Below are 25722 nucleotides of genomic sequence, written 5' to 3'. Positions count from 1 at the left end.
TGTGGGTAAAAGACCCACTGTGAGAGACAGGGGAACACCAAGCAGGCAGGGTCATCCGAAGCTTTCTTACTTTCTACTGTAGATCATTCAAAAATCACGTTAAACATTAATATAGCACACACAGAGTGAGTCCATGCAACTTATTATATGACTTGCTAAGCAAATGTTTACTCCTGAACTTATTTAGGCTTGCCATAACAAAAAGGGGTTGAATACTTATTGACTCAAGACATTTCAGCTTTTCATTTTTTATTAATTTGCTCAAGCTCATTCAATTTGGTTGTGAATTATTGATAGATAGGAATATTCAAACCTCGTCTCGCCTCTGCACACATCAACAACAGTCACCCACGAAGCATCGTTACCCATCGCTCCACAAAAGCCGCGGCCCTTGCAGAGCAAGGGGAACCACTACTTCAAAGTCTCAGAGCAAGTGACGTCACCGATTGAAATGCTATTAGCGCGCACCACCGCTAACTAGCTAGCCATTTCACATCCATTACACTAGCACCACCGCTAACTAGCTAGCCATTACACTAGCACCACCGCTAACTAGCTAGCCATTTCACATCCATTACACTAGCACCACCGCTAACTAGTTAGCCATTTCACATCCGTTACACATACCCATATAACATGATGCTGCCATCACAATACTTGAAAATGCAGAGGGTTTCACTCTGTTGTGTTGTATTGGATATGACCCAAACCTGCAGTTTTTAATTTAAGCCAAAAAGGTAATGTCTTTGCGGTGTTTTGCAGCATTACTTAATGGCCTTGTTGAAAAAATAATGTATTGTGGTGGCAGCATCACGTTATGGGTTTGCTCGTCACCAGCAGGGACTGGGGAGATTGTCAGGATGATAAGAAAAATGAAAGGAGCAGAGGTAAGTCAGACGAGACCCTGACATAGTGTTCTGAAAACCACAGGACAACTACCAAATCTTTATGCTAAAGACACACCAGAATGGCTTTCCAGGAGGTGTTGAGTGTCCCAAATGATCTAGTCTCCTACTTGACTTAAATCTGGTTGAAAAAAAAACGGAGAAAATGTTTGAACATTGCTGTCCATCAATGATTCCCAACCAAATGTACTGAGCTTGAGCGATTCTGACAAAAAAACAACAGATATCCACCGAATGAACTAAACATTAGGAACACCTTCCTAATACAGAGCTGCACCCCCTTTTGCCCTCAGAACAGCCTCAATTTGTCAGGGAATGGACTCCAATGCTTCCAACAGTTGTGTCAAGTTGTCTGGATGTCCTTTAGGTGGCGGACCATTTTGATAAAACACGGGAAACTGTTGAGCGTGAAAAACCCCAGCAGCGTTGCAGTTCTTGGCATACTGAAACCGGTACGCCTGGCACCTACTACCATACCCTGTTCAAAGGCATTTACATATTAATTTATTTATTTATTTATTTATTTATACCCCTTTTTCTCCCCAATTCCGTGGTATCCAATTGTTTTAGTAGCTACTGTCTTGTCTCATCGCTACAACTCCCGTACCACTCCCGTACGGGCTCGGGAGAGACGAAGGTTGAAAGTCATGTGTCCTCCGATACACAACCCAACCAAGCCGCACTGCTTCTTAACACAGCGCGCATCCAACCCGGAAGCCAGCCACACCAATGTGTCGGAGGAAACACCGTGCACCTGGCAACCTTGGTTAGCGCGCACTGCGCCCGGCCCGCCACAGGAGTCGCTGGTGAGACAACCGGCCAAACCCTCCCTAACCCGGACGACGCGTCGCCCCACGGACCTCCCGGTCGCGGCCAGTTACGACAGGGCGCCAACCCAGAGTCTCTGGTGGCGCAGCTGGCGCTGCAGTACAGCGCCCTTAACCACTGCGCCACCCGGGAGGCCTGCAATTACATCTTTTGTCTTGCCCATTCTGAAAAGGCACAAATACACAATCCATGTCTCATTTGTCTCAAGGCTTAAAAATCCTTCTTTAACCCGTCTCCTCCCCTTCATCTACACTGATTGAAGTGGATTTAACAAGTGGCATCAGTAAGGGATCATAGCTTTCACCTAGATTCACCTGGTCAGTCTTTGTCACGGAAAGAGCAGGTGTTTCTTATGTTAATGTCCACTCAGTGTGTTGTGTTAAAGAGTTGTGTAAGGTTGGTAAAATCTTATTCAACATGATTCCCAGCTGTAATGGCTGCCAAAAGGAGCTTCCAACAAGTATTAACACTGGGGTGTGAGGACATACGCAATCAGAACACAAAATAAGGTTGCACTTCGTCATTTGGAAACGGTTCTAGAATTGTGTAGATCGATTGGATTTTTTTTTATCCTATCGAATCCCTTTTTTTAAATGTATTTTTAAAAAGGCAGCAAAATGTGAAGACTGTGAAAGGGGAGTGTTAACCTTTACCACCACCTGTATGGCCATATACGGCATGATCACAGTAATCAGAGCGGTATCCACGGCAATAGAGGTGACAAGGATCCATGTATCGGAGCCAAGTGGAATAATGACCCTTTTTATGCCTCCCTCATGAAATATGAAACATATCCAAGATTATATTATACACGGACTCTGAACGGTTGATCATCATTACATTGATCTTCACGATGAACAGAAAATTATGTTTTTAATTGATGGGGAGGATAAATCTGGTGCTAGGCTGAGGAGAGGCTTATAACACAGTAACACACACACACACTACTGCTAATGACGACTCCCAAATGCAGCGCACTGTCCACGTGCCAACCACTTGGTCTAGATATACCACACATTCTGCTACAGGGACCACTTCAAACCCCCTTAACTGCAGGCAATTACAGTCATATACTGTAGAATACAATACACCCACACACACAAGAGCAAGACCTAAGCCTAATACCCCAGAGTATAGCAAGAACTCCATGCCAAACACAGCTAAATTACCAGATCGGTCGATTACACAATGCTATTACTTGCAGACGTCTATATAATTCACAGATTCGAAAACAAACAACGTATGCATGTATTATTCATAAGCTATACAGAATGACTTCACAGCCACAGAGAGGACCCTAGCGATACCGGGGGGTTACAGGGCCTGACTGTAAATACAGCTACACTGGGAGGTTACAGGGCCTGACTGTAAATACAGCTACACTGGGAGGTTACAGGGCCTGACTGTAAATACAGCTACACTGGGAGGTTACAGGGCCTGACTGTAAATACAGCTACACTGGGAGGTTACAGGGCCTGACTGTAAATACAGCTACACTGGGAGGTTACAGGGCCTGACTGTAAATACAGCTACACTGGGAGGTTACAGGACCTGACTGTAAATACAGCTACACTGGGAGGTTACAGGGCCTGACTGTAAATACAGCTACACTGGGAGGTTACAGGGCCTGACTGTAAATACAGCTACACTGGGAGGTTACAGGGCCTGACTGTAAATACAGCTACACTGGGAGGTTACAGGGCCTGACTGTAAATACAGCTACACTGGGAGGTTACAGGGCCTGACTGTAACTACAGCTACACTGGGAGGTTACAGGGCCTGACTGTAAATACAGCTACACTGGGAGGTTACAGGGCCTGACTGTAAATACAGCTACACTGGGAGGTTACAGGGCCTGACTATAAATACAGCTACACTGGGAGGTTACAGGACCTGACTAACTACAGCTACACTGGGAGGTTACAGGGCCTGACTATAAATACAGCTACACTGGGAGGTTACAGGGCCTGACTGTAAATACAGCTACACTGGGAGGTTACAGGGCCTGACTATAAATACAGCTACACTGGGAGGTTACAGGGCCTGACTGTAAATACAGCTACACTGGGAGGTTACAGGGCCTGACTGTAAATACAGCTACACTGGAGGTTACAGGGCCTGACTGTAAATACAGCTACACTGGGAGGTTACATGGCCTGACTAACTACAGCTACACTGGGAGGTTACAGGGCCTGACTGTAAATACAGCTACACTGGGAGGTTACATGGCCTGACTGTAACTACAGCTACACTGGGAGGTTACATGGCCTGACTGTAAATACAGCTACACTGGAGGTTACAGGACCTGACTGTAAATACAGCTACACTGGGAGGTTACAGGGCCTGACTATAAATACAGCTACACTGGGAGGTTACAGGGCCTGACTGTAAATACAGCTACACTGGGAGGTTACAGGGCCTGACTGTAAATACAGCTACACTGGGGGGTTACAGGGCCTGACTATAAATACAGCTACACTGGGGGGTTACAGGGCCTGACTATAAATACAGCTACACTGGGAGGTTACAGGGCCTGACTGTAACTACAGCTACACTGGGAGGTTACAGGGCCTGACTGTAAATACAGCTACACTGGGAGGTTACAGGGCCTGACTGTAAATACAGCTACACTGGGAGGTTACAGGGCCTGACTGTAACTACAGCTACACTGGGAGGTTACAGGGCCTGACTATAAATACAGCTACACTGGGAGGTTACAGGGCCTGACTGTAAATACAGCTACACTGGGAGGTTACAGGACCTGACTGTAAATACAGCTACACTGGGAGGTTACAGGGCCTGACTATAAATACAGCTACACTGGGAGGTTACAGGGCCTGACTGTAACTACAGCTACACTGGGAGGTTACAGGGCCTGACTGTAACTACAGCTACACTGGGAGGTTACAGGGCCTGACTGTAAATACAGCTACACTGGGAGGTTACAGGGCCTGACTGTAAATACAGCTACACTGGGAGGTTACAGGGCCTGACTGTAACTACAGCTACACTGGGAGGTTACAGGGCCTGACTGTAAATACAGCTACACTGGGAGGTTACAGGGCCTGACTGTAAATACAGCTACACTGGGAGGTTACAGGGCCTGACTATAAATACAGCTACACTGGGAGGTTACAGGGCCTGACTGTAAATACAGCTACACTGGGAGGTTACAGGGCCTGACTGTAAATACAGCTACACTGGAGGTTACAGGGCCTGACTGTAAATACAGCTACACTGGGAGGTTACAGGGCCTGACTGTAAATACAGCTACACTGGGAAGTTACAGGGCCTGACTGTAACTACAGCTACACTGGGAGGTTACAGGGCCTGACTGTAACTACAGCTACACTGGGAGGTTACAGGGCCTGACTGTAAATACAGCTACACTGGGAGGTTACAGGGCCTGACTGTAACTACAGCTACACTGGGAAGTTACAGGGCCTGACTGTAACTACAGCTACACTGGAGGTTACAGGGCCTGACTATAAATACAGCTACACTGGGAAGTTACAGGGCCTGACTGTAAATACAGCTACACTGGGAGGTTACAGGACCTGACTGTAAATACAGCTACACTGGGAGGTTACAGGGCCTGACTGTAACTACAGCTACACTGGAGGTTACAGGGCCTGACTATAAATACAGCTACACTGGGAAGTTACAGGGCCTGACTGTAAATACAGCTACACTGGGAGGTTACAGGACCTGACTGTAAATACAGCTACACTGGGAGGTTACAGGGCCTGACTGTAAATACAGCTACACTGGGAGGTTACAGGGCCTGACTGTAACTACAGCTACACTGGGAAGTTACAGGGCCTGACTGTAAATACAGCTACACTGGGAGGTTACAGGGCCTGACTGTAAATACAGCTACACTGGAGGGCACAGGGCCTGACTGTAAATACAGCTACACTGGGAGGTTACAGGGCCTGACTGTAAATACAGCTACACTGGGAAGTTACAGGGCCTGACTGTAAATACAGCTACACTGGAGGGCACAGGGCCTGACTGTAACTACAGCTACACTGGGAGGTTACAGGGCCTGACTATAAATACAGCTACACTGGGAAGTTACAGGGCCTGACTGTAAATACAGCTACACTGGAGGGCACAGGGCCTGACTGTAAATACAGCTACACTGGGAGGTTACAGGGCCTGACTGTAAATACAGCTACACTGGGAGGTTACAGGGCCTGACTGTAAATACAGCTACACTGGGAGGTTACAGGGCCTGACTGTAAATACAGCTACACTGGGAAGTTACAGGGCCTGACTGTAAATACAGCTACACTGGAGGGCACAGGGCCTGACTGTAACTACAGCTACACTGGGAGGTTACAGGGCCTGACTGTAAATACAGCTACACTGGGAGGTTACAGGGCCTGACTGTAAATACAGCTACACTGGGAGGTTACAGGGCCTGACTGTAACTACAGCTACACTGGGAGGTTACAGGACCTGACTGTAAATACAGCTACACTGGGAGGTTACAGGGCCTGACTGTAAATACAGCTACACTGGGAAGTTACAGGGCCTGACTGTAAATACAGCTACACTGGAGGGCACAGGGCCTGACTGTAACTACAGCTACACTGGGAGGTTACAGGGCCTGACTGTAAATACAGCTACACTGGGAGGTTACAGGGCCTGACTGTAAATACAGCTACACTGGGAGGTTACAGGGCCTGACTGTAACTACAGCTACACTGGGAGGTTACAGGGCCTGACTGTAACTACAGCTACACTGGGAGGTTACAGGGCCTGACTGTAAATACAGCTACACTGGGAGGTTACAGGGCCTGACTGTAACTACAGCTACACTGGGAGGTTACAGGGCCTGACTGTAAATACAGCTACACTGGGAGGTTACAGGGCCTGACTAACTACAGCTACACTGGGAGGTTACAGGGCCTGACTGTAACTACAGCTACACTGGAGGTTACAGGGCCTGACTGTAACTACAGCTACACTGGGAGGTTACAGGGCCTGACTGTAACTACAGCTACACTGGGAGGTTACAGGGCCTGACTGTAAATACAGCTACACTGGGAGGTTACAGGGCCTGACTGTAACTACAGCTACACTGGGAGGTTACAGGACCTGACTGTAACTACAGCTACACTGGGAGGTTACAGGGCCTGACTGTAAATACAGCTACACTGGAGGTTACAGGGCCTGACTATAAATACAGCTACACTGGGAGGTTACAGGGCCTGACTGTAACTACAGCTACACTGGGAGGTTACAGGGCCTGACTATAAATACAGCTACACTGGGAGGTTACAGGGCCTGACTGTAAATACAGCTACACTGGAGGTTACAGGGCCTAACTATAACTACAGCTACACTGGGAGGGCACAGGGCCTGACTGTAACTACAGCTACACTGGGAGGTTACAGGGCCTGACTATAAATACAGCTACACTGGGAGGTTACAGGGCCTGACTAACTACAGCTACACTGGGAGGTTACAGGGCCTGACTGTAAATACAGCTACACTGGGAAGTTACAGGGCCTGACTGTAACTACAGCTACACTGGGAGGTTACAGGGCCTGACTGTAAATACAGCTACACTGGGAAGTTACAGGGCCTGACTGTAAATACAGCTACACTGGAGGTTACAGGGCCTGACTGTAAATACAGCTACACTGGGAGGTTACAGGGCCTGACTATAACTACAGCTACACTGGGAGGTTACAGGGCCTGACTGTAACTACAGCTACATTGGGAGGTTACAGGACCTGACTTTAACTACAGCTACACTGGGAGGTTACAGGGCCTGACTGTAAATACAGCTACACTGGAGGTTACAGGGCCTGACTGTAAATACAGCTACACTGGGAGGTTACAGGGCCTGACTGTAAATACAGCTACACTGGGAGGTTACAGGGCCTGACTGTAAATACAGCTACACTGGAGGTTACAGGGCCTGACTGTAACTACAGCTACACTGGGAGGTTACAGGGCCTGACTGTAAATACAGCTACACTGGGAGGTTACAGGGCCTGACTGTAACTACAGCTACACTGGGAGGTTACAGGACCTGACTGTAACTACAGCTACACTGGGAGGTTACAGGACCTGACTGTAAATACAGCTACACTGGGAGGTTACAGGACCTGACTAACTACAGCTACACTGGGAAGTTACAGGGCCTGACTGTAACTACAGCTACACTGGGAGGTTACAGGACCTGACTGTAAATACAGCTACACTGGGAGGTTACAGGACCTGACTAACTACAGCTACACTGGGAGGTTACAGGGCCTGACTGTAACTACAGCTACACTGGGAGGTTACAGGACCTGACTGTAACTACAGCTACACTGGGAGGTTACAGGGCCTGACTGTAACTACAACTACACTGGGAGGTTACAGGGCCTGACTGTAACTACAACTACACTGGGAGGTTACAGGGCCTGACTGTAACTACAGCTACACTGGAGGTTACAGGGCCTGACTGTAAATACAACTACACTGGGAGGTTACAGGGCCTGACTGTAAATACAGCTACACTGGGAGGTTACAGGGCCTGACTGTAAATACAGCTACACTGGGAGGTTACAGGGCCTGACTATAAATACAGCTACACTGGAGGTTACAGGGCCTGACTGTAACTACAGCTTCACTGGGAGGTTACAGGGCCTGACTGTAACTACAGCTACACTGGGAGGTTACAGGGCCTGACTGTAACTACAGCTACACTGGGAGGGCACAGGGCCTGACTGTAACTACAGCTACACTGGGAGGTTACAGGGCCTGACTATAAATACAGCTACACTGGGAGGTTACAGGGCCTGACTAACTACAGCTACACTGGGAGGTTACAGGGCCTGACTGTAAATACAGCTACACTGGGAAGTTACAGGGCCTGACTGTAACTACAGCTACACTGGGAGGTTACAGGGCCTGACTGTAAATACAGCTACACTGGGAAGTTACAGGGCCTGACTGTAAATACAGCTACACTGGAGGTTACAGGGCCTGACTGTAAATACAGCTACACTGGGAGGTTACAGGGCCTGACTATAACTACAGCTACACTGGGAGGTTACAGGGCCTGACTGTAACTACAGCTACATTGGGAGGTTACAGGACCTGACTATAACTACAGCTACACTGGGAGGTTACAGGGCCTGACTGTAAATACAGCTACACTGGAGGTTACAGGGCCTGACTGTAAATACAGCTACACTGGGAGGTTACAGGGCCTGACTGTAAATACAGCTACACTGGGAGGTTACAGGGCCTGACTGTAAATACAGCTACACTGGAGGTTACAGGGCCTGACTGTAACTACAGCTACACTGGGAGGTTACAGGGCCTGACTGTAAATACAGCTACACTGGGAGGTTACAGGGCCTGACTGTAACTACAGCTACACTGGGAGGTTACAGGACCTGACTGTAACTACAGCTACACTGGGAGGTTACAGGACCTGACTGTAAATACAGCTACACTGGGAGGTTACAGGACCTGACTAACTACAGCTACACTGGGAAGTTACAGGGCCTGACTGTAACTACAGCTACACTGGGAGGTTACAGGACCTGACTGTAAATACAGCTACACTGGGAGGTTACAGGACCTGACTAACTACAGCTACACTGGGAGGTTACAGGGCCTGACTGTAACTACAGCTACACTGGGAGGTTACAGGACCTGACTGTAACTACAGCTACACTGGGAGGTTACAGGGCCTGACTGTAAATACAGCTACACTGGAGGTTACAGGGCCTGACTGTAACTACAACTACACTGGGAGGTTACAGGGCCTGACTGTAACTACAGCTACACTGGGAGGTTACAGGGCCTGACTGTAACTACAACTACACTGGGAGGTTACAGGGCCTGACTGTAACTACAGCTACACTGGAGGTTACAGGGCCTGACTGTAAATACAACTACACTGGGAGGTTACAGGGCCTGACTGTAAATACAGCTACACTGGGAGGTTACAGGGCCTGACTGTAACTACAGCTACACTGGGAGGTTACAGGACCTGACTGTAAATACAGCTACACTGGGAGGTTACAGGACCTGACTGTAACTACAGCTACACTGGGAGGTTACAGGGCCTGACTGTAAATACAGCTACACTGGGAGGTTACATGGCCTGACTAACTACAGCTACACTGGGAGGTTACAGGGCCTGACTGTAAATACAGCTACACTGGGAGGTTACAGGGCCTGACTGTAAATACAGCTACACTGGGAGGTTACATGGCCTGACTAACTACAGCTACACTGGGAAGTTACAGGGCCTGACTGTAAATACAGCTACACTGGAGGTTACAGGACCTGACTGTAAATACAGCTACACTGGGAGGTTACAGGGCCTGACTGTAACTACAGCTACACTGGGAGGTTACAGGGCCTGACTGTAAATACAGCTACACTGGGAGGTTACAGGGTCTGACTGTAAATACAGCTACACTGGGAGGTTACAGGGCCTGACTGTAAATACAGCTACACTGGGAGGTTACAGGGTCTGACTGTAAATACAGCTACACTGGGAGGTTACAGGGCCTGACTGTAAATACAGCTACACTGGAGGTTACAGGGCCTGACTGTAACTACAGCTTCACTGGGAGGTTACAGGGCCTGACTGTAACTACAGCTACACTGGGAGGTTACAGGGCCTGACTGTAACTACAGCTACACTGGGAGGTTACAGGGCCTGACTAACTACAGCTACACTGGGAGGGCACAGGGCCTGACTGTAAATACAGCTACACTGGGAGGGCACAGGGCCTGACTGTAAATACAGCTACACTGGAGGTTACAGGGCCTGACTGTAAATACAGCTACACTGGGAGGTTACAGGGCCTGACTGTAACTACAGCTACACTGGGAGGTTACAGGGCCTGACTGTAAATACAGCTACACTGGGAGGTTACAGGGCCTGACTGTAAATACAGCTACACTGGGAGGTTACAGGGCCTGACTGTAACTACAGCTACACTGGGAGGTTACAGGGCCTGACTGTAAATACAGCTACACTGGGAGGTTACAGGGCCTGACTGTAACTACAGCTACACTGGAGGTTACAGGGCCTGACTGTAACTACAGCTACACTGGAGGTTACAGGGCCTGACTGTAAATACAGCTACACTGGGAGGTTACATGGCCTGACTGTAACTACAGCTACACTGGGAGGTTACAGGGCCTGACTGTAACTACAGCTACACTGGGAGGTTACAGGGCCTGACTGTAAATACAGCTACACTGGGAGGTTACAGGGCCTGACTGTAACTACAGCTACACTGGGAGGTTACAGGGCCTGACTGTAACTACAACTACACTGGAGGTTACAGGGCCTGACTGTAAATACAGCTACACTGGGAGGTTACAGGGCCTGACTGTAAATACAGCTACACTGGGAGGTTACAGGGCCTGGGTTGGCTGACTAAAGTTTACTGTAGCAATATGGAATCTCTAGCTAGTTAGCTGTGTAAGCTAGTTAGCTGTGTGGACTAGTTAGCTAGTTACCTGCGTGACAGATTTCCCTTCCCATGTCAGCAAAACTGTTAGGAATTGTTGTAGTAGAGATTCCATTTCTGGACACAAACCAAAAAGGCCTGACAAGAGAGCAGAAAACCTCCGGACCGAGCTCAGCAACCTCTCACGTCAGTAGAGCTAAGCATCCATCCTTTTCATCCCTGGGCAGAATTGTCTAGCTCTGCACCATTATCTTCCCGAATGTTAATCCTCCTTAAAACATGACACGGGATTGCTGAGTTACAATTCAAATGACGTAAACTCTTTCAAACTACTTCCTGAGTAGACCTACTGTATCTTTTGTGTATCTAACTGTGCGGTGTCCATACTAGGATTGAGGCTGTCCTAATATGGACACCGTTGTTAACAGTTGATGTTACTCTTCAATAAAACACAGACCCCAAAGCAAATCAAGGGGAAGAAAAATAGGTTTATTCGTATTCAGAGGACGAATCATGCGAAGAGGTAGATGGTAGATGTTCATTCTCCCCATGTCCTCGGTGATGCTTTCCTGTGGTTCTCTCCACAGAACAAAGGAACAGGATGTAGTTTATAACCCTAAGCCCTAGCCTGTGGTTGACCAATTAGAATTCCTTGCAATAAAACCTGGGCCAATGGCAAAATACAAAAAGAATCCTATTTCAGGCTCACTGTATAGACAAATTCCTCCCATGTCTCTGACCCATTGCTCATCAATCCCCTATTACAGAAAAAAAAAAACGATTTCCATTGATCTAGTACTCTATGGACTTCTCGTCCTCTACGTTGTGAATTTATCGTCGAAATATTCCTACACCGTATTCACCTAGTAAGAAACCCTTCGGGAAAGTGCAATGGTTTTCCATTGATGAGTTGAAAGCGATAAGCGATCAAAAAGAGATATCGTTACAAGAAGAAATGGACAAAAAAAAATGGACTATGGCGAAGAGCAGTCCGCGTTGCTCAAATTGAGCAATGTACTTGATCTACAGCAGTTGATCGTCAATTCAATATGGCTTGTAGGCTATAATACACGTCATAAGAGTGACAAGCTAGATTCAGACTGGACATTTAGGCTGTGAGTGAGTGAGTGAGTGAGTGAGTGAGTGAGTGAGACCCCAAAGCACGGGTCTGTTTCTAAAGGCATGCCACAAACTGTACTGTTGTGTGTGTTGTGTGACCATAAGTGTGTGTGAGCAGCAGAGTTGATTTGTGTACATCATAGTGAGTAATGCAACATGTCTGTGGGTGCGTGTGGGCAGGCAGCGGCTGCAATCTGGAGTGCTTTGTCTTCAGATGTGTGAGTCCATCACAGAATCAAATAAATTAAAAGAAAAAGAACGAGAGAGAGAGAGATACAGAGAGATACAGAGAGAGAGAGAGAGCTGCATTGCCGAGAGCTTCTGTTTGGCAGACCAGCAGAAAATGGAATCAAATCTGTTTTGAACACAACATTATCCCTTTACATGAGAGGTCATAGCATCACACAGCAGATAAGGACAACAGAACTCCGCCATCTCAAAAACAACACAATTTCACTAAATACTGTAATGTACGTCTTATAGAAAAGACCTCCTTCACATTATTTTGTGACACAAAGAATGACCACAGGTGAATGACCACAGGTGAATGACCACAGGTGAATGACCACAGGTGAATGACCACAGGTGACCAGGTAGGCTGGATTTCCAATGTGGGTGTGTCAAATCGGAGGGCCTGTTGTCCGGACCTCTGGCAGTCTCTATGGGGGTGCCACAGGGTTCAATTCTCGGGCTGACCTTTTTCGCTGTATATATCAATGATGTAGCTCTTGCTGCTGGTGATTCTCTGATCCACCTCTACGCAGACAACACCATTCTGTATGCTTCTGGCCCTTCTTTGGACACTGTAACCTTCAGACAAGCTTCAATGTCATTACAACTCTCCTTCCGTGGCCTCCAACTGTTCTTAAACGCTAGTAAAACTAAATGTATGCTCTTCAACCGATCGCTGCCCGCACCTGCCCGCCCGTTCAACATCACTACTCTGGACGGTTCTGACTTATATATATGGACAACTACAAATACCTAGGTGTCTGGTTAGATTGTAAACTCTCCTTCCAGACTCACATTAAGCATCTCCAATCTAAAATTAAATCTAGAATCGGCTTCCTATTTTGCAACAACGCCTCCTTCACTCATGCTGCCAAACATACCCTCGTAAAACTGACTATCCTACCGATCCTTGACTTCGGCGATGTCATTTACAAAATAGCCTCCAACACTCTACTCAGAAAATTGGATGTAGTCTATCACAGTGCCATCCGTTTAGTCACCAAAGCCCCATATACTACCCACCACTGCAACCTGTATGCTCTCGTTGGCTGGCCCTCACTACATATTCGTCACCAAACCCACTGGCTCCAGGTCATGTATAAGTCTTTGCTAGGTAAAGCCCCACCTTATCTCAGCTCACTGGTCACCATAGCAGCACCCACCCGTAGCACGCGCTCCAGCAGATATATTTCCAGCAGGTATATTTCACAGGTCACCCCCAAAGCCAACTCCTCCTTTGGCCGCCTTTCCTTCCAGTTCTCTGCTGCCAATGACTGGAATGAATTGCAAAAATGACTGAAGCTAGAGACTCATATCTCCCTCACTAACTTCAAGCACCAGCTGTCAGAGCAGCTCACAGATCATTGCACCTGTACATGGCCCATCTGTAAATAGCCCATCCAACTACCTCATCCCCATACTGTTATATATTTTGCCTCTTTGCACCCCAGTATCTCTACTTGCACATTAATCTTCTGCACATCCATCACTCCATTGTTTAATTGCTAAACTGTAATTATTTCGCCAGTATGGCCTATTTATTGCCTTACCTCACTTATCCTACCTCATTTGCACACACTGTATATATACTTTTTCTATTGTATTATTGACCCCCTTTTGTTCAGGGACACATCATTCCATTTCTGTTAGTCACATGTCTTGTTCAGTTTGTGTCTCAGTTGTTGAATCTTATGTTCATACAAATATTTACACGTGTTAAATTTGCTGAAAATCAAACGCAGTTGACAGTGAGTGGTCGTTTTCTTTCTTTTTTGCTGAGTTTATGATCCTCTTTCAAACAGACTCTTATTTACCACGTTCTTACAGGTATACCCCTTTCATACATGTCAGTGGGTAACTGGAATATTGGAAGGGGTGGGGATGTTGTCAAACCATGGGGACTGTTTCACATTTCAGATTAGGGAGTAGTTAAACAATGGAAGTCTTGATCAATGTACCTGAAAAAAACAAAAAAAAAAACAGAACCATTCACACAGACCAGAAACTGTATCTTGTTAGAGGGTCTGTGAAAATGCAGTTAGCATGTGTAAACAAGTTTAATTTTCTTTTTTTAACCACCATTTTCAGATATACAAAAAAGCAGGCAAAAAGAAGCAGGCGTGATACATTAGTGGGATTTCGGTCTGTGTATGACAGACATACTAGAGACTGCGAAAAACCCGTCTTTCATATCAGCTCTCCACAAAGCCACATCTTCAAACATAACTCTCACTGCAGCCACTCACCTTTAAAATCCTTACACATCACAATGAAACATCCCTTGTGCTGCGTTTAGACTGGCAATTCTGATATTTCTTTCCACTACTTGGTCTTTTGACCAATCACTTCAGATCTTTTTCAAAGCTGATATGATTGGTAAAAAAATACCAATTAGTGGGGAAAAAAAATATCAGAATTGGGCTGCTTGTGCAAACACAGCCAATGTCCCACAGTAGACATTGATAAAGACTGACCTGTGTTGTTGTTGTCTAAGACTGCATTGATTTGCCGCAACTATTCAATCAATACAGATAACCGTTATGAAAGTTGTATTGTCAATTTTGTTTTGTATTTAAACGCCACTTTAAAATGTGTACATGACGCTGCAACAAAATTTCCCCATGGGGACAATAAAGTCAGTAAGTATATACTGATTGACATTGAGATAGGAGATTTCTGCGGTAAACACCCTTTCAAAAGTGATTATTTTGTTCTAACCAACATGTCCAAAGTGGAGGGAGTTGTCACTTGATTGACAGATCAGCCCCTGATCACAGTGCTTCAATGACACGTCCACTACCGGTCAAACATTTAAAAAAGAATAAAACATCTTTATTTTGACTATTTTCTACACTGTAGAATAATAGTGAAGACATCACAACTATGGCGGTCCCCATGACAGCCAGTTTCATCGTAGTGCTTTGATGGTTCTTGCGACTGAACTAAAATAAAATAAAAACGTTAAAAGTCCAGGAAATGTTCCGTATTGACTGACCTTCATGTGTTAAAGTAACGCTGGATCGCCGTTTCTCTTTGCTTATTTGAGCTCTTCTTGACACAATATGGACTTAGTATTTTACCAAATAGGGTTATCTTCTGTATACCACCCCTACCTTGTCACAACACAACCGATTGGCTCAAACGCATTAAGGAAAGAAATTCCACAATTGAACTTCTAACAAGGCACACTTGTTAATTGAAATGCATTCCAGGTGACTCATGAAGCTGGTTGAGAGAATGCCTAGAGTGTGCAAAACTGTCATCAAGACAATGGGTGGCTAATTTGAAGAATCTCAAATATAAAATATTTTGATTTGTTTAACACTTTTTTGGTTACTACATGATTCCATATGTGTTATTTCATAGTTTTGATGTCTTCACTATTATTCTACAATGTAGAAAATACTTTTTTACTAAGAAAAACCCTTGAATGAGTAGGTGTTCTAAAACTTTTGACCGGTAGTGTCACCGCCATTTTCACTCATTAATAAATGGTTCCTTTAAAGGTGCACTAGTTCATAGAGCCCACTGATTACACAGTGGAAGATGATGACTCAATCCTGGGCACTGAATCTATGAAATCTCTGTAGCACTAACATGTGGTCTCTGATTGTGACAACCACAGCAGCTAATCATGCAGAGAAGGACGAGAGGAGCGGAGGCCTACTCAACGGATGAGAGGAGGGAGGAGAGGAGAGAAAAGAAGAAAAGAGAACAGAAGGGAGGGACGGAGGAGTTTCACAATCCTTTCACAGTTCTCTTTAATCACGTTTGGGAGGACCTGCTCACTGACTTGTACAATATCACTCCATGGCCAACTGGACCGAAAGTGAGCATGAACCAAAGAAGAATATGTCAAAGATTACGCCATAGAAGAGACGGTGAGCATGACATAAAGCAGGATCAGGACAATTATACAGTATGGAAGATTATATCACAGAAGAGAAATGGAAATATGTAGATGGAACTGCATACAGTGTGGGAGACTGTGGGCTGATTCATGTCAGTGTAGAAATGCTTCTTGGGGAACACTGCAATTTAATTTTCTATTTTTATTTGATTCTACTGTGGAACACGGAAACTGTTGTGTAATGAGGACACAGAACACGTTGTGACAGAGACCAGAGATAATCTGTTTTTTACGGTGTTTCTACTCAGTTGTCAAACGTACTGTACTAAACCATTGGAAATGCTTTACACATCACACCGTGAAAAACACGAGTATCCTTATCACTATACGGTGCATTCGGAAACTATTCAGACCCCTTGACTTTTCCACATTTTGTTACATTAAAGCCTTATTCTTTTCCTCATCAATCTACACACCATACCCTATAATGACAAAGCGGGGGAAAAAAGTTTAGAAAAGTGTGCATATTTATTCAAAATATAAAACAGAAATACCTTATTTACATAAGTATTCAGACCCTTTGCTATGAGACTCGAAATTGAGCTCAGGTGCATCCTGTTTCCATTGATCATCCTTGAGATGTTTCTACAACTTGGAGTCCACCTCTGGTAAATTCAATTGATTGGACATGATTTGGAAAGCTGTCTATATAAGGTCACACAGTTGACAGCGCATGTCAGAGCAAAAACCAAGCCATGAGGTCGAAGGAACCGTAGAGCTCCGAGAGGTTTGTGTCGAGGCACAATCTGAGGAAGGGTACCAAAAAATGTCTGCAGCATTGAAGGTCCCAAAGAACACAGTGGCATCCATCATCCTTAAATGGAAGAAGTTTGGAACCACCAAGACTCTTCCTAGAGCTGGCCACCCAGCCAAAACTGAGCAATCGGGGGAGAAGTGCTTTGGTCAGGGAGGTGACCAAGAACCCAATGGTCACTCTGACAGAGTTCCCCTGTGGAGATGGGAGAACCTTCCAGAAGGACAACCATATCTGAAGCACTCTACCAAATCAGGCTTTTATGGCAGTGGCCACACGGAAGCCACTCCTCATTAAAAAGACACATGACAGCCTGCTTGGAGTTTGCCAAAAGGCACCTAAAGGACTCTCAGACCATGAGAAACAAGATTTTCTGGTCTGATGAAACCAAGATTTAATTATTTGGCCTGAATGCCAAGCATCAAGTCGGGAAGAAACCTGGCACCATCCCTATTGTGAAGCATGGGGGTGGCAGCATCATGCTGTGGGGATGTTTTTCAGTGGCAGGCACTGGGAGACTAATCAGGATCAGAGCAAAGTACAGAGAGATCCTTGATGAAAACCTGCTCCAGAGCGCTCAGGACTTCAGACTAGGGCGAAGGTTCACCTTCCAACAGGACAACGACCCTAAGCACACAGCCAAGACAATGCAGGAGTGGCTTCGGGACAGGGACTGGGAGACTAGTCAGGATTGAGGGGGAACAAAAACAGAGCAATGTACAAAGAGATGCTTGATGAAAACCTGCTCCAGGGCGCTCAGACCGGGGCGAAGGTTCATCGTCCAACCGGACAACGACCCTAAGCACACAAAGACAACACAGGAGTTGCTTCGGGACAAGTCTCTGAATGACCTTGAGTGGCCCAGCCAGAGACCGGACTTGAACCTGATCGAACATCTCTGGAGACACCTGAAAATAGCTGTGCAGCGATGCTCCCCATCCAACCTGACAGAGCTTTAGAGGATCTGCAGAGAAGCGTCCTAATCACTGACAAAGTGAAAAGGTGGTTTTTAATTTATTTTACATTTATTTCACTTTTATTTAACCAGGTAGGCCAGTACATGCATATGGCTGAGCAACACGCTCTGCAACACCCCATGTCCCTCAGTCAAGCAGTGCATTTCAAACACAGGCCACAATGACTAGGGAGGTTTTCCAATGCCTCACGAAAGAAGGCTATAATGTTTTTTTTTAAATCAGATATTGAATATCCCTTTGAGCATGGTGCTTTAAATTACACTTTGTATGGTGTATCAATACACCCAGTAACTACAAAGATACAGGGGTCCTTCCTAACTCAGTTGGCGTAGAAGAAGGAAACTGCTCAGGGATTTCCCCATGAGGCCAATGGTGACTTTCAAAACAGCCGTTTTCCAATCTTGCCACAGATTTTTTAAACAGATTTTCAAGTAAAAACTGTGACTAAGACATTTAATCTTTTCATTTTGAATTCATGTGTTAAATGGAAGCATAATTCCAAAGTAACGTTACGGGGTATTGTGTGTAGGCCAGTGACACAAAATATAAATTCGATCCATTTTAAATTTTGTAACAAAACAACAAAACAATTTTGAAAAAGTAAAGGTTGTGAATACTTTCTGAAGGCATCTACAGTACCAGTCAAAAGTTTGGACACACCTACTCATCCAAGGGTTTTTCTTTATTTTTACTATTTTCTACATTGTAGAATAATAGTGAAGACATCAAAACTATGAAATAACACATACAGAATCATGTAGTAACCAAAAAAAGTGTTAAACAAATCAAAATACCTTTGCCTTGATGACAGCTTTGCCTTGATGACAGCTTTGCCTTGATGACAGCTTTGCACATTTGGCATTCTCTCATCCAGCTTCAGGTAGTCACCTGGAATGCATTCCAATTAACAGGTGTGCCTTGTTAAAAGTTAATTTGTGGAATTTATTTCCTTCTTAATTAATGCATTTGAGACAATCAGTTGTTTTGTGACAAGGTAGGGTTGGTATACAGAAGATGGCCCTATTTGGTAAAAGACCAAGTCCATATTATGGCAAGAACAGCTCAAATGCACACAGAGAAACGACAGTCCATCATTACTTTAAGACATGAATGGAGCTCAATCTGGAAAATGTCAAGAACTTAAAGTTTCTTCAAGTGCAGTCGCAAAAAAACAAGCGCTATGATGAAACTGGCTCTCATGAGGACCGCCACAGGAAAGGAAGACCCGGAGTTACCTTTGCTGCAGAGGGTACGTTCATTAGACTTTACAAGCCTCAGAAATTGCAGCCCAAATAAATACTTCACAGAGTTCAAGTAACAGACACATCTCAATATCAACTGTTCAGAGGAGACTGCATGAATCAGGCCTTCAGGGTCGAATTGCTGCAAAGAAACCACTACTAAAGGACACCAATAAGAATAAGAGACTTTCTTGGACCAAGAAACACAAGTAATGGACATTAGACAGGAGGAACTCTATGCTTTGATCTGATGAGTCCAAATTTGAGATTTTTGGTTCCAACCGCCGTGTCTTTGTGAGACGCAGAGTAGATGAACGGATGATCTCTGCATGTGTGGTTCCCACCGTGAAGCATGGAGGAGGAGGTGTGAGGGTGCTTTGCTGGTGACACTCAGTGATTTATTTAACCATCATGTCACACTTAACCATCATGTCTACCACAGCATTCTGCAGCGATACGTCATCCCATCAGGTTTGCGCATAGGTGGATTATAATTTGTTATTCAACAGGACAATGACCCAAAACACCTCCATGCTGTGTAAGGGCTATTTGACCAAGGAGAGTGATGGGAGTGCTGCATCAGATGACCTGGCCTCCAAAATCACCTGACATCAACCCAATTGAGATGGTTTGGGATGAGTTGGGCCAGAGTGAAGGAAAAGCAGGCAAGTGCTCAGCATGTGGGATCTCCTTCAAGACGGTTGGAAAAACATTCCAGGGGAAGCTGGTTTCGAGAATGCCAAGAGTGTGCAAAGCTGTCATCAAGGCAAAGGGTGGCTACTTTGAAGAATATTAAATATATGTGACTAACCACATGGATTCGGCCTTGTGTAGCAAAATATGAAATGGTATTTTTTACATTAGATAAAAGTAGACACTCAGAGCTTCAACATGGTGTATCATACACTGTATTTGAGGAACAATGGGAAACTAATTCTGTTTTGAAAGTTGATCAACTTGTAAACTCACTTTTGAGAAAATCACCTTTGAATGTTTTGCTATCTAGTGAAGAGCTCTTCTTTGTCTACACCCATTCAGCATCGTTCACACCCTCTTAAGCTTTAGCCCCACCCATCTCGTTTCGCTCTCGAAGCGCACACTTGAGGCTCGGGCCGATGATTAGTTTACCTCTAGATAACATGAAAACATCCTAACAAGCAACAATTTCATTACGCTTTTTTTGCAGACGTTTACTGACACCGGCCATATTCAATGGGTGTTGTACAGCCAGCCAGCTAACGTTAGCTAGTTAAACAACAATGAACAGTGCCAACAATGACACAGTGCTGGGAGCTAACCAACCATGTTCAATGTTAGCTAACTAGAACAGCAAACGGCTCTGGGAAACAAATGAAAACATCAGCTTGGGAGCCAGCCAGCTAATGTTAGCTACAGTAGGTAGCTAACAGTACACTTTAGATGGAAATGAAGCCACTTTCTGTCCAAATTGCCAAGAGAGTAATTTGGATTGGTCCGCCATAGAAGGCTTCTGTCCATTTGAGTTCTTCAATGTGTGTTGGTTCATTTTGATTAAAAAATACATTTTTTTATGTTCAAACGGCTCTCCTGTGAAGTCGTGACTTGCGACATTTGCCTAGTTTCCCAAATCGGGTCACATACTTGTTTCACACTTTTTTGGTTACTACATGATTCCATATGTGTTATTTCATAGTTTTGATGTCTTCACTATTACTCGACAATGTAGAAAATAGTAAAAATAAAGAAAAACTCTTGAATGAGTAGGTGTTCTAAAACTTTTGACTGGTACTGTACCAGACTTATAATGGTTATTGTACTTACATGACAGTCTTCATCCATAACTGTCCTTTACACAGTAATTGTGCCCTAATCTCTACTAAATGTCATACTGTTAGCAGTCGATAGTGACTGGTATTAGGACAGCAATACAAGCGAAACACAACGGAATTATGGTTGACAATTACTCATGCAAATAGTCAACGAGGAGAGGGTAGAGTAAACAAAATGTCAATCAATGAAAAACTAGGAATTTGAACAACCGCCTCATTTGCATATTCAATTAAAATAAAATAAAACATTGTACCAAAAGAAGATTGACGTTGCGACACACTGTTTGATGATCATGCCTCAAGCCAAAACCAATCAGGCGAAAAAAGGCCTCCTATTGTGACTGAGACATGGCATAATGATTGCTTCTCATTTCAACTCAATAGGGCTGCCTGCCTAGCCTAGTCATTTCTGTCATGAGACAGCCTACAGGTCTGTGTAAGGTGGCACCAACAGACATGGCAGCTCTGCTTCTCGTGCAACTTTGTAGTATTTGTTTTTTGTGTGCGTTTTATTTCTTATTATTAGCCCAGAATGTTTTTTGTGTTATTACAGAAATAACTTCTGGATTACGGAAATAACTTCTGGATATCAGAGCGGCGGTAACTCACCAGCATTACGACCAGAAATACAACTTTCACGAATTGGATCCTTTGTTCGTACCCTCCAGGGCAATTAAAATTTTCCCGAGGCTGCTCCAAGACACCACCGGCCAGGAAGAGGTATTCGAAGTGGACTTCTAGTCTGACTCAGGAGCCGTGCACACCCTCCACCGCTTCCGAGTATATTACTCGCTAATGTTCAGTCTCTGGACAATAAAGTAGATGAGCTCAGGGCAAGGATCTCCTTCCAGAGAGACATCAGGGACTGTAACATACTCTGTTTCATGGAATCATGGCTCTCTCTGGATATACTGTCCCCGTCCATACAGCCAGCTGGGTTCTCAGTACATCGCGCAGACAGGAATAAAGAACTCTCTGGGAAGAAGAAAGGCTGTGGTGTATGCTTCATGATTAACTACTCATGGTGTGATTGTGATAACATACAGAAACTCAAGTCCTTTTGTTCACCCGACCTAGAATACCTCACAATCAAAGGCTGACCGTATTACCTCCCAAGAGAATTCTCTTCGGTTATAGTCACAGCCGTGTATATTCCCCCTCAAGCCGATACCATGGCAGCCCTCAAGGAACTACACTGGACTTTTTGCAAAGTGGAAACCACATATCCTGAGGTCGCATTTATTGTAGCTGGGGATTTTTACAATGCAAATTTGAGAAAAACACTACTGAAGTTCTATCAACACACTGTATACTGGCTCTGGAAAAACTCTCGATCACTGTTACTCCACCTTCCGGGATGGCTACAAAGCCCTCCCCCACCCTCCCTTCGGCAAATCAGATCATGACTCCATTTTGCTCCTCCCTTCCTATAGGTAGAAACTCAAGGAAGTACCCGTGCTAAAGGTCTATTCAACAACGTCAGTACAGGCAAAACGTCAGTGCAGAGACAAAGTGGAGTCACAAATCAATGGCTCAGACACGAGACGTATATGGCAGGGTCTACAGACAATCACAAAGGGAAAACCAGCCATGTCGCAGAGACCGAGGACTTGTTCCCAGACAAGCTAAACACCTTCTTCGCCCGCTTTGAGGATAACACAGTGCCACCATTGTGGCCTGCTCCCAGGGACTGTGGGCTATCGTTCTCCGTGGCCTACGTGAGTAAGACATTTAAGCGTGTTAACCCTCGCAAGGCTGTCGGCCCAGATGACATCTCTAGCCGCGTCCTCAGCACATGAGCAGACCAGCTGGCTGGAGTGTTTACGGACATATTCAATCTCTCCCTGTCCCAGTCTGTTTTCTCCACTTGCTTCAAGAAAATGTAACTAACAAAATGTCATCATGAAGTGCTTTGAGAGGATAGTTATCACCTCTACCTTACCGGACACCCTAGACACCCTTTTGCTTACTGCCCCAATAGATCCACAGATGATGCAATTGCCATCACACTGCCCTGTTCCCATCGGGACAAGAGGAATACTTATGTAAGAATGCTGTTCATTGACTACAGCTCAGCCTTTAACACCATAGTACCCTCCAAGCTTATCATTAAGCTCGAGGCCCTGGATCTGAACCCCGCCCTGTGCAACTGGGTCCTGGAGTTGCTGACGGGCAATTCCCAGATGGTAAAGGTAGGAAACAACACCTCCACTTCACTGATCCTCAACACAGTTGGGTGCTTGCTCAGCCCACTCCTGTACTCCCTGTTCACCCATGACCGCGTGGCCACACACGCCTCTAACACAATCATCAAGTTTGCAGACGACACAACAGCAGTAGGCCTGATTATCAGCAATGACAAGACAGCCTACAGGGAGGAGGTGAGGGCCCTGGCAGAGTGGTGCCAGGAAAATCATCTCTCCCTCAACAGCAACAAAACAAAGGAGCTGATAGTGGACTTCAGGAAACAGCAGAGGGAGCACGCCCCTATCCACATCGACAGGGCCGCAGTGGAGAAGGTGGAAAGCTTCAAGTTCCAAATATACCCGGTTCCCTATATACCCCCCGTTTGACCAAAGCCTCATGGAGAGAGGCAGAAAGATAAAAGATAAAACAGGGGAATAGAGAGAAAGAGTAGTAGAGATACAGACAGCTACTATTTACTTAGACCAGACAAGACAAGACAGAGACAGACAGAGACAGACAGATACAGACAGACAGTCCACCCTAAAAAACAGTGGGCTGATTTCAAAACGATGTGGGTACTGGGCATTAACATTCCTATGCTTATGAAGGTATTCTGATTAGGCCAGGGGAGTTTCAAGTAATTCCGGTAAAACCATGCCAATCAAATCCTGCAGGTGGAGACTGCTTCAATAAAAGTCACAATGAGAAGACCTAGGCTATAGAGAAGTACAGAGATGAGAGAGAAAGACAGATGCAGATAGCAAGACAAAAGAGAGAGATAGACACTAAAAGACACTAAAACAGACTGAAAGAAGTCACAAAAAAACATGGAGGGAAAGAGATCCACAGTAGCCAGACCCACAGCCACACACTATCCCCCAACCCAACCCCTCTCTCTTACCATCTGTAGGGGCCTCTTGCGGAGGTCTCTCTCAGTAACCAGCCTCGTCTGGTCTGTGACGTGGAGTCCCTTCTGGGCCAGGGCCTGGATGACAGCATCGTGACCAACCAGGGGCTGGGTGACAGCATCGCGACCAACCAGGGGCTGGTTGGCAGCATCGCGACCAACCAGGGGCTGGGTGACCGCATCGCGACCAACCAGGGGCTGGGTGACCGCATCGCGACCAACCAGGGGCTGGGTGACCGCATCGCGACCAACCAGGGGCTGGGTGACCGCATCGCGACCAACCAGGGGCTGGGTGACAGCATCGTGACCTCCACTTGTCAGGATGAGGCTCCCGGCTCTGCAGTAGAGCTCAGCAGACAGCAGTAGGCTGACTACTGCAGGCTTCAGATGCTCCTGTTCATACTGGTCTGTGTAGAAGGGCTCCTTCAGGTCGGCCGGGACACTGTCTGTTTAGGAGGGAGAGGTAGAGAGGTCAAAAGAGAGAATATGCTTTGGCACATACTACATTTTTCTAAGTCAAGAGTGAATCGCTGAATATACCATTTGCTCCCAGGAAAAATGTATAATTAACTTTCTAAATGTTGTAATGCAAAAGGGAATCATGCGCAGTAGTTACCCGTTAACTAGACAACCGTTCCACTCCTAAACCAGCTCATAGTACCTGATACAGTGTTGTTGTTCCTGATATAAACGAGATTAGGGTGTCAATATAGTATTGAACAAGTCAACATGACTGATAGTAATTGAGTCTACTTCATTGTTTCCTCATCCAAAAGACATGGTGGTTATATCCGTTATGAAATACACTATGGATTAACTGCAATGTGTGTTACCATGGAAACTACAGTAGGAAAGAAACCTGATCAGTGTGTGTGTATATATATATATATATATATATATATATCAGTTGGCCTGGAGTTCAAGAATGTATTTCTTCCTTGTCAGACTTTCACAGGGTGTTGAGAAAATGGGGACGGTATAAAAACCAGAGACTCTGTATCCACAAAACAAAAAGCTATAAAATAACCAGATTTTCACACCACTCAAGGAGCTGCACGTTAGGAGTGTGGCTGAAAGTAGATTTGATTCCTTCACGATGTACCGTAACACTCTGCCACACACACACAGAGCAGATGGGTGTTCATTATGATCGGTGAAGCCACAGTAAGAGGGAACTTCTCAGCTTCACACCCTTCATCCACCCTCACACCACTCTGGGGATCATATTAGACAGGCCAAGTCAGCAGCTCATAAACAGAGACACGCTATCTAATTAACAACAAGGTCACCAAAGGGTACTTGAGGTAGAAGTTGCTCTTAATTGCAGATCTAGGATCAGATTACCAACAGTCCTTACCTAAACCTTTAGCGGGATGAAGAATTAATCTGACCCTGTTTCAGCGTCA

General features: G+C 45.5%; 1 protein-coding gene across 2 annotated transcripts in view; it reads right to left on the bottom strand.

Annotated features, from left to right (window-relative positions):
- LOC110528753 (calmodulin-regulated spectrin-associated protein 2) overlaps positions 1 to 25722 on the bottom strand; it is a 118299-nt gene that overhangs the window by 79746 nt on the left and 12831 nt on the right. For both annotated transcript variants that reach the window (XM_036985747.2, XM_036985790.2), the window contains exon 2: positions 24311 to 24762. In XM_036985747.2, coding sequence (XP_036841642.2) covers positions 24311 to 24762 — 452 coding nt within the window. The remainder of the gene's footprint in view (positions 1 to 24310; positions 24763 to 25722) is intronic.

Source organism: Oncorhynchus mykiss, chromosome 1 (assembly GCF_057628025.1).
Source record: "Oncorhynchus mykiss isolate SJ-2025 chromosome 1, ASM5762802v1, whole genome shotgun sequence".
Classification (NCBI taxonomy): Eukaryota; Metazoa; Chordata; class Actinopteri; order Salmoniformes; family Salmonidae; genus Oncorhynchus; species Oncorhynchus mykiss.
This window is presented reverse-complemented; position numbering and strand designations above follow the sequence as displayed.